This window comes from Salvelinus namaycush, chromosome 2 (assembly GCF_016432855.1).
Source record: "Salvelinus namaycush isolate Seneca chromosome 2, SaNama_1.0, whole genome shotgun sequence".
NCBI classification, from domain to species: domain Eukaryota; kingdom Metazoa; phylum Chordata; class Actinopteri; order Salmoniformes; family Salmonidae; genus Salvelinus; species Salvelinus namaycush.
The window spans coordinates 71,452,356-71,462,329 of NC_052308.1; the positions used below are offsets into that span (position 1 = coordinate 71,452,356).

The following is a 9,974-nucleotide window of genomic DNA, read 5'->3' on the forward strand; positions in this document are numbered from 1 at the left end:
TCCTCCAAACATAACGATGGTCATTATGGCCAAACAGTTCTATTTTTGTTTCATCAGACCAGAGGACATTTCTCCAAAAAGTACGATCTTTGTCCCCATGTGCAGTTGCAAAGCGTAGTCTAGCTTTCTTATAGCGGTTTTGGAGCAGTGGCTTCTTCCTTGCTGAGCGGCATTTCAGGTTATGTCGATATAGGACTCGTTTTACTGTGGATATAGATACTTTTGTACCCGTTTCCTCCAGCATCTTCACAAGGTCCTTTGCTGTTGTTCTGGAATTGATTTGCACTTTTCGCACCAAAGTACATTCATCTCTAGGAGACAGAACGCGTCCCCTTCCTGAGCGATATGACGGCTGCGTGGTCCCATGGTGTTTGTACTTGCATACTATTGTTTGTACAGATGAACGTGATACCTTCAGGCGTTTGGAAATTGCTCCCAAGGATGAACCAGACTTGTGGAGGTCTACAATTGGTTTTCTGAGGTCTTGGCGGATTTCTTTTGATTTTCCCATGATGTCAAGCAAAGAGGCATTGAGTTTGAAGGTTGGCCTTGAAATACATCCACAGGTACACCTTCAATTGACTCAAATTATGTCAATTAGCCTATCAGAAGCTTCTAAATCCATGGAATTATTTTCTGGAATTTTCCAAGGTGTTTAAACAGTCAACTTAGTGTATGTAAACTTCTGACCCACTGGAATTGTGATACAGTGAATTATAAGTGAAATAATCTGTCTGTGAACAATTGCTGGGAAAATGACTTGTGTCATGCACAAAGTAGATGTCCTAACCGACTTGCCAAAACTATAGTTTGTTAACAAGAAATTTGTGGAGTGGCTGAAAAACAAATGTTAATGACTCCAACCTAAGTGTATGTAAACCTCCGACTTCAACTGTATATGCCTAAAATACACTGTACTGCAAGTACAGTATAGTTTCAATACACACTTACAGCCATAAATGAAAGTTGAACAATGTAACTATTCAGTGTTGATAAGCAGAATAGTGCAGGTGATAAGTACTGAAGAGGACATTACTAAGGAGATCATCTGCATGTAGGCAGTGAAACGATTCATTAAAGACGGGTTCATACCCTACAACATTACAGTAACATCGTTACTACAACAACCAGCTGGTATCAACACAGCAACGAAGGGAGTGAGAGAAATAAAGAATGAAAAGGATTGAGGGAGGGAACAAGTTCATTAGTCTGGACAAAGCTTAGCCATCCTCCTCCAGAAGTCCATCATTTCCTTGTTGAGTCTTCCGCCCTTTAAACATATGATTGGCTAAATCAGTCCGTGACAGATCACATGAGGTACCAGGCAGCCAATCCGGCGACAGCAGCCGCCCAGCTGGCCAGAACCATCTGACCAACAGGATGTCTCAGCAGCATCATGGCTAACTGACAGGCAAAGTTAGTGTTGCCACTGGCCACTAGAGAGAGAGAGGAGGAAGAGGAGGAAGAGAAGAAAGAGAAGGATAATAATTCAGTTATTCATGTTCTAATTTCTAGAAACGATCTTGAGTGATAGATTGCATTGTGACCTCATTCTGTTACTACTGTTAGTACCAAATGTGTTGTCATATGACTTGACATGTCTAATTGATGCCAAACACAGAAAAGGGAGATGTTAAAGTGTGAGAAGTTCAGGCAGGCAGCTTACCCATTTTGGCAGAGTAGTAAGGGAACTTGTTAATGTCTCCGTCCATGTCCCCATGGCCATGTCCTGGGAACCCTGCGTCCAACACCTCCTCCTTGATGCTCTTCCCTGCCTCCTCCAGCTCTGTGAACACCTGGGGACAGGTAAGTATCCAACAGCATTAAATCAGCATCTTACGACAAAATCCTACAAACATGTTATGAGTATGATGTTTAAAAGGCCAAACCATGTTCCCAAACCCTTTTACATAATTTATATTACACTTATCAAGTGTTATGGCTTCATATAAGTGTTCTTCAAGCTCAAAACAGCTGTTACGCTAACCACAAGACAGCTGTTAGGATACCTAGCATATGTCAGTACTATATGTGGTAGATCACTACTAGCATCATGAAATCACAGCCTGATCCACCATCCTGAATAAACTGCGTGGAGGGAAACCGAATGTAAGCTAGCGAGATCAGGATGGTCGAACGAGGTTAATGAAAACCACCCTGATCAATAATATCTTACCCCCATGTTGAACTTGAAGGCCAGGTTAGACTCGGCTATGATCCTCTCCTTGGTCTCCTGGTCCATCTCCAGCTCGTTCATCCTGCTCCTGTACAACTGTTTAAAGGCCTTGGTGCTGTGGATGCCCTCAAACTGGTAGAAGTGCAGCCCCTCGCCACTAGAGGGCAGCTTCAGCGCCCGCTGTGCCACCTTCATTAGAATAGGGTTCATTTTAATAAATTAATTAGAATCAATTAGAAAATGCTGACACTGATATGTTTGTTAAAATGTTTTATTATTTTAAAGATGAACTGAAATCACTTTTTGTTGAGTATAAACCTTCTCTCAAAGCTAATACAATGTCATATAAACGTTATTGTGGACTACAATTCAGTTTCTGTGTTGTAAACTACCAAAGTGCATCATTGTGGCAGTTGTATCGATATAAGTGTGAAATAAACCCTTTTATGTACCTTCTTAAGGATCTGACCCCCAGAGAGGTCACCCATGTAGCGGGTGTAGGAGTGGGCCACCAGCAGGACCGGGTCTTCACGTCCCACTTCGTGGATGCGGTCTACATATGGCTGGGTGCCCGGGGAGCAGGTGACCTGGTTCAACCAATCAATCATTCACTTAATCAATCAATCAAATCAGTTACCCAGCCTAGACCCCAAAGAGCAAGCAGAAGCAGAAGCAGAAGCAGAAGCAGAAGCAGAAGCAGAAGCAGAAGCAGAAGCAGAAGCAGATTGAATAGAAATACACTCCCTAGAAGGAAGAAACCGATGACTGATTCACACTATAAGGCCAAACCAAGCCGAGCTGAGCTGTACTGGGTTGGCCTGGTTACGCGTCCACCATAGTTACGGTAACTGTGCACTACCAGCACAGTGCGGTTTGGGTCAGCCCTATAGTGTGAACCAGGCACCAGATAGGATCCCGGTTCAGAGGAGTGACCGGGGCCCGTCCTCTTCTGGCTGCACCTGGTTCTCCCAGTCTTCTCCATAGAAGTACTCCAGGTCCCGGGCCAGAGCCTCACGTCGGTGCAGCTCAGTGGGGAAGTAGATGGGGGCAAACTGGGGGTGGTCCCTGTTCCTCTCTATCTCCTCCTCCATGGCAGTATAGACAAAGTAGAGCGCCACTGTGCCCCGCTGGAGGGAGGGAGGGAGGAGGGGAAGAGGGAGAGACAGAAAGAGAGAGAGGGAAATAGAGCACGTAGGAGAGAGACAGAGGTGAAATATTAACTCACAGGAAGACAGAAATGCAGGTCATATTCAGTTCAGTTCCAGTCTATTATTGAATAGAACTGACTAAGGCAGTAAAGTGAATACGTGAATATTACACATGCAGTATTTCAATGAAACGTTCTCATCCAACTCAACCATTTGACTGAATAAAGGAACAGTTTAAATGAATTTGATCAGGGGTCAATGTGTAACATGGTTTGTCTGGGCCTGTCAGTTAACCCATTCTCGCCCAGCCCTGCAGACTGACCTTAAACAGTTCTCTTTGGATGCGTCCCCTGAGGAAATCTTTGACAAACTGGCAGTTCTCTGCTCTGTCGTGGGACTTCTTGGTTCCCTCCGCTAGCAACTCGGACAGGTCATCTGGACTGGGGAGGTGAAGAACAGATGGAGGAACAACAGACAGACAGATAGTAAAAAAGGTGAAATCATTCACAGGTAAAGGTATGCAAGCCGACACTCTTGGTCATAAAATAATGAAGTCCTGTATCACTATACAGATTGGTGATGGACGACAGATAAAAATAACAGGTGAAAACTATTAACTGCTAAGGGCATGCAAACATAGCCTATGTTTATATACTCCTTGTTACTCATCATCATGCCAACTCCTTGTTACTCTTCATCATGCCAACTCCTTGTTACTCATTATCATACCAACTCCTTGTTACTTATTATCATGCCAACTCCTTGTTACTCATTATCATACCAACTCCTTGTTACTCATCATCATACCAACTCCTTGTTACTCATCATCATGCCAACTCCTTGTTACTCATCATCATGCCAACTCCTTGTTACTCATCATCATGCCAACTCCTTGTTACTCATCATCATGCCAACTCCTTGTTACTCATCATCATGCCAACTCCTTGTTACTCTTCATCATGCCAACTCCTTGTTACTCATCATCATGCCAACTCCTTGTTACTCTTCATCATGCCAAATCCTTGTTACTCATTATCATACCAACTCCTTGTTACTCATCATCATGCCAACTCCTTGTTACTCATCATCATACCAACTCCTTGTTACTCATTATCATACCAACTCCTTGTTACTCATCATCATACCAACTCCTTGTTACTCATTATCATACCAACTCCTTGTTACTCATCATCATGCCAACTCCTTGTTACTCATCATCATGCCAACTCCTTGTTACTCATTATCATACCAACTCCTTGTTACTCATCATCATTTCAACTTCTTGTTACTCATCATCATGCCAAATCCTTGTTACTCTTCATCATGCCAAATCCTTGTTACTCACTATCATACCAACTCCTTGTTACTCATTATCATGCCAACTCCTTGTTACTCATTATCATACCAAACTTGAGAACGAATTGTCAAGAGCGCAAAAGATCTGGAACCAGGCTAATGAAAACTGTCTCTCCATCATTCTTATCATTTCTAATTGTTGTTATTAGGGCCCCAAGTTTTCCCTGACCTCCTCACCAATAACCCTGAATCATGATCCATCATTTGACATTGAATAGATTAAAAGGGGTGATAGACAATCCTAATCAATAGGCTACTACTCCTCAGTACCTGAGATTGTCCTCATCATCCTCTACTTCAGTGATGATCTTCCCTCTTTCATTTGTCACACCGTTGGTCTTCACTGGTTCTGGTACCTTCTCTGCAGGCATCTTGATGGTCTGTCCGTCCGTATGTCTGTCAGTCTGGCTTGTTGGCTGGCCGTCTGTCTGTCTGTCTGTCTGTCTGTCTGTCTGTCTGTCTGTCTGTCTGTCTGTCTGTCTGTCTGTCTGTCTGTCTGTCTGTCTGTCTGTCTGTCTGTCTGTCTGTGTTTTGCTTCTCTGTGGAGGTGAAACAACCAGAGAGCATTTGGTATGACGATAGAAGGATGAGACGGAAACCTTTAAATGAGGTCTTGAGTCCGACTCCTGACCACAGTAGCTCTGGTGTGCTTCTGTGGCCAAAAGTGTTGACACACATGACCCTCTGACATAAGGGGTTGTGTATTACAGTGCCATTATTATGTTCAGACATATCTTTACTTTGGATAGGCCAACAGAAAATTACAGGTTCCATTCAGACTCATAACATATATTTCTGAATACGTAGGCTAATAATTGTATATTTACATAGAAATATACATAAACATGCAATCTGCAAAATATCATAACATGTAGATATTTCAATAACTTATAATACATAAAATCAAATGTGCATGTACATGAATAGAACAAATGTAACTGTACAGTGACATGTTTACTTGCAGTTCTTCCTCAACAGTACAGAATTCATAATAAAACAGAGAATGAATACAACTCACTGTAGGCTACAGTAGAGTATGATACAGTAGTTCTACTGTAGGCTACAGTAGAGTATGATACAGTAGTTATACTGTAGGCTACAGTAGAGTATGATACAGTAGTTCTACTGTAGGCTACAGTAGAGTGTGATACAGTAGTTATACTGTAGGCTACAGTAGAGTATGATAGAGTAGTTCTACTGTAGGCTACAGTAGAGTATGATACAGTAGTTATACTGTAGGCTACAGTAGAGTATGATACAGTAGTTCTACTGTAGGCTACAGTAGAGTATGACACAGTAGTTCTACTGTAGGCTACAGTAGAGTATGATACAGTAGTTCTACTGTAGGCTACAGTAGAGTATGACACAGTAGTTCTACTGTAGGCTACAATAGAGTGTGATACAGTAGTTCTACTGTAGGCTACAGTAGAGTATGATACAGTAGTTCTACTGTAGGCTACAGTAGAGTGTGATACAGTAGTTATACTGTAGGCTACAGTAGAGTATGATACAGTAGTTCTACTGTAGGCTACAGTAGAGTATGACACAGTAGTTATACTGTAGGCTACAGTAGAGTATGATACAGTAGTTCTACTGTAGGCTACAGTAGAGTATGACACAGTAGTTATACTGTAGGCTACAGTAGAGTATGATACAGTAGTTCTACTGTAGGCTACAGTAGAGTATGATACAGTAGTTCTACTGTAGGCTACAGTAGAGTGTGATACAGTAGTTATACTGTAGGCTACAGTAGAGTATGATACAGTAGTTCTACTGTAGGCTACAGTAGAGTATGACACAGTAGTTATACTGTAGGCTACAGTAGAGTATGATACAGTAGTTACACTGTAGGCTACAGTAGAGTATGATACAGTAGTTATACTGTAGGCTACAGTAGAGTATGATACAGTAGTTATACTGTAGGCTACAGTAGAGTATGATACAGTAGTTATACTGTAGGCTACAGTAGAGTATGATACAGTAGTTATACTGTAGGCTACAGTAGAGTATGATACAGTAGTTATACTGTAGGCTACAGTAGAGTATGACACAGTAGTTCTACTGTAGGACAGTAGTTCTACTGTAGGCTACAGTAGAGTATGATACAGTAGTTCTACTGTAGGCTACAGTAGAGTATGACACAGTAGTTCTACTGTAGGCTACAATAGAGTGTGATACAGTAGTTCTACTGTAGGCTACAGTAGAGTATGATACAGTAGTTCTACTGTAGGCTACAGTAGAGTGTGATACAGTAGTTATACTGTAGGCTACAGTAGAGTATGATACAGTAGTTCTACTGTAGGCTACAGTAGAGTATGACACAGTAGTTATACTGTAGGCTACAGTAGAGTATGATACAGTAGTTATACTGTAGGCTACAGTAGAGTATGATACAGTAGTTATACTGTAGGCTACAGTAGAGTATGATACAGTAGTTATACTGTAGGCTACAGTAGAGTATGATACAGTAGTTCCACTGTAGGCTACAGTAGAGTATGATACAGTAGTTATACTGTAGGCTACAGTAGAGTATGATACAGTAGTTATACTGTAGGCTACAGTAGAGTATGATACAGTAGTTATACTGTAGGCTACAGTAGAGTATGATACAGTAGTTATACTGTAGGCTACAGTAGAGTATGGTACAGTAGTTATACTGTAGGCTACAGTAGAGTATGATACAGTAGTTATACTGTAGGCTACAGTAGAGTATGGTACAGTAGTTCCACTGTAGGCTACAATAGAGTATGATACAATAGTTATACTGTAGGCTACAGTAAAGTATGATACAGTAGTTATACTGTAGGCTACAGTAGAGTATGATACAGTAGTTCCACTGTAGGCTACAGTAGAGTATGATACAGTAGTTCCACTGTAGGCTACATCCAATCAATACAAATAGGATATATGCAGCAACTTTACTAATTAGCATATACTTCTCTATTTGACATGTCTACGTGCTGGCAACAACATCGCTGCCATGAGCGACAGTACACTATCGGACAGTTACAAAACTCACTGACATTGCGCTGAGCCTTGTATAACAAGCCCACATGAGTCTAACGTCCATGCCATTGCACAAAAATTATATTTGCACGAATTCTCGGTTGCGCATAGATACATTCGTAAACTTATATCTAGCTCTATCTTTTATGCCGAGTGAACATATATTGATGTATTTGTTTACCTTGATAGTAGGTACAGTAGTAAATATTCGCTGCAGAAAAGGCGGCGTGTGTTGAGTGACGCCAGCCAACCAGATTGTTTGCCATAACAGAAGGCGGGCTCTACTCGAAGCACACGTTGATAGAAATGGACACAGAAATTGAAAAGCTAGGTTAAATCTAAACCTGCTATAAGCATATCATTTTAATGGGTGTGATGCAGTTGTATACAGCTTTTATCCAAATTCGCAGAGATCATTTAGCCCTGTTGTAATCTATTTTCAATGTAATTTAGCCATGTTGTAATTTATTTGCAATGTAATTTCACAGCTGTGGTTAATTGTCGTTTGAACCAGTTCCTTTCCAATTTCTTTTAAATACCAATAGCAACGCACTAATACATGGATCAATACATTTTCCAGTGACATTACCAAGTTCATATCAACTCTGTTTCAAGGCCTCAAAACCAAGTTCATATCATCAGAGGGAAACAGTCGGTCCTTTTTCCAGAAGGCCTGCACAACCCTCAATTCATTATTCTTATCACCTCTTCCACAATGTAGCGCATTTCTACCAGTGATACTGGCTAAAGTAGCATTGGTTTGAGTGAAAGCATAACATTACTAGCTCCTTAGACATGCAGATTTTCCTCAAATGAATGATTGGAAAGATGTAAAAGTAATTGAAGAAACCTTCTGCTAAAGGTGAGACAATTTGTCCAAGCTAGAACTGTAGGCTATGTCAGAGATATAAGATTTTGTTGAGGTTTTAAAAAAAATGTGTACTGTGAGAAGGACTTATTTTGAAAATAATACGTACATACTGTTAAATTGCTTGAATTCAAATGACTAATTTCAGTAGCTGTGGCTTTTTGTTGGTGTTTTTTGTGTGTGTGCTTGTGCGTTCACTAACCAACGTTATCTATATTATTCTAGCGTCATAAAATGGTTCAATCTTCCTTGATTTCCGGTGTAATCAGGCCAATGACGAAGTAAGATATAGAAAACCAAGGATTTGTTATATCAGAGTAAGAAACGCTAGAGATCCATCGATCCCAAAGAACGGGCAATAAAGAGAGGTAGGTAAGTGGTGGGAAAAGTACCCAATTGTCATACTTGAGTAAAAGTAAAGAGATTAATAGAAAATTACTCCAGAAAAACATGAAAGTCACCCAGTAAAAAAAAGTCTAAGAGTATTTGTTGTTAAATATACATACGTTTCGAAAGTAAATGTAATTGCTCAAATATACTTTAGTATCAAAAGTAAAAGTATAAATCATTTCAAATTCCTTATTCCAAACCAGACGGCACAATTTTCTTGTTTTTTACACTCCAACACCCTGACATCAGCTATAAACGAAGCATTTGTGTTTAGTGAGTCCGCCAGAGGCAGTAGGGATGACCAGGGATGTTCTTTTGATAAGTCCGTGAATTGGACCATTTTCATGTCCTGGTAAGCATTCAAAATGTAACGAGTACTTTTGGGTGTCAGGGGAAATGTGTGGATTAATAAATACATTATTTTCTTTAGGAATTAAGTCACAGTAAAAGTTGTCAAAAATATAAATACACTGCTCAAAAAAATAAAGGGAACACTTAAACAACACAATGTAACTCCAAGTCAATCACACTTCTGTGAAATCAAACTGTACACTTAGGAAGCAACACTGATTGACAATAAATTTCACATGCTGTTGTGCAAATGGAATAGACAAAAGGTGGAAATTATAGGCAATTAGCAAGACACCCCCAAAAAAGGAGTGATTCTGCAGGTGGTGACCACAGACCACTTCTCAGTTCCTATGCTTCCTGGCTGATGTTTTGGTCACTTTTGAATGCTGGCGGTGCTCTCACTCTAGTGGTAGCATGAGACGGAGTCTACAACCCACACAAGTGGCTCAGGTAGTGCAGTTCATCCAGGATGGCACATCAATGCGAGCTGTGGCAAAAAGGTTTGCTGTGTCTGTCAGCGTAGTGTCCAGAGCATGGAGGCGCTACCAGGAGACAGGCCAGTACATCAGGAGACGTGGAGGAGGCCGTAGGAGGGCAACAACCCAGCAGCAGGACCGCTACCTCCGCCTTTGTGCAAGGAGGTGCACTGCCAGCGCCCTGCAAAATGACCTCCAGCAGG

General features: G+C 41.0%; 1 protein-coding gene across 1 annotated transcript; it reads right to left on the reverse strand.

Annotated features, from left to right (window-relative positions):
* Positions 1-808: 808 nt before the first annotated feature.
* On the reverse strand, positions 809-5,168 carry hmox2a (heme oxygenase 2a). The gene is made up of 7 exons (XM_038972960.1): positions 4,951-5,168; positions 3,647-3,764; positions 3,136-3,303; positions 2,629-2,763; positions 2,177-2,365; positions 1,667-1,796; positions 809-1,436 (listed from the first exon to the last, which is right to left on the reverse strand). The coding sequence occupies exons 1-7, from the start codon at positions 5,049-5,051 to the stop codon at positions 1,309-1,311; spliced, it is 969 nt and encodes a 322-aa protein (XP_038828888.1). The 5' UTR covers positions 5,052-5,168; the 3' UTR covers positions 809-1,308.
* Between the last annotated feature and the right edge of the window lie 4,806 nt (positions 5,169-9,974).

What these genes read in the sequence shown, in the direction of transcription:
- hmox2a (XM_038972960.1), bottom strand. Translation starts at nt 5,051, where the DNA reads ATGCCTGCAGAGAAGGTACCAGAACCAGTGAAGACCAACGGTGTGACA. An exon ending in CCTTCAAGTTCAACATGGGG is followed by an intron (nt 1,797 to 2,176) that starts GTAAGATATTAT and finishes ACCTGTCCCCAG; the next exon opens with GTGTTCACAGAGCTGGAGGA. An exon ending in TTACTACTCTGCCAAAATGG is followed by an intron (nt 1,437 to 1,666) that starts GTAAGCTGCCTG and finishes CTCTCTCTCTAG; the next exon opens with TGGCCAGTGGCAACACTAAC.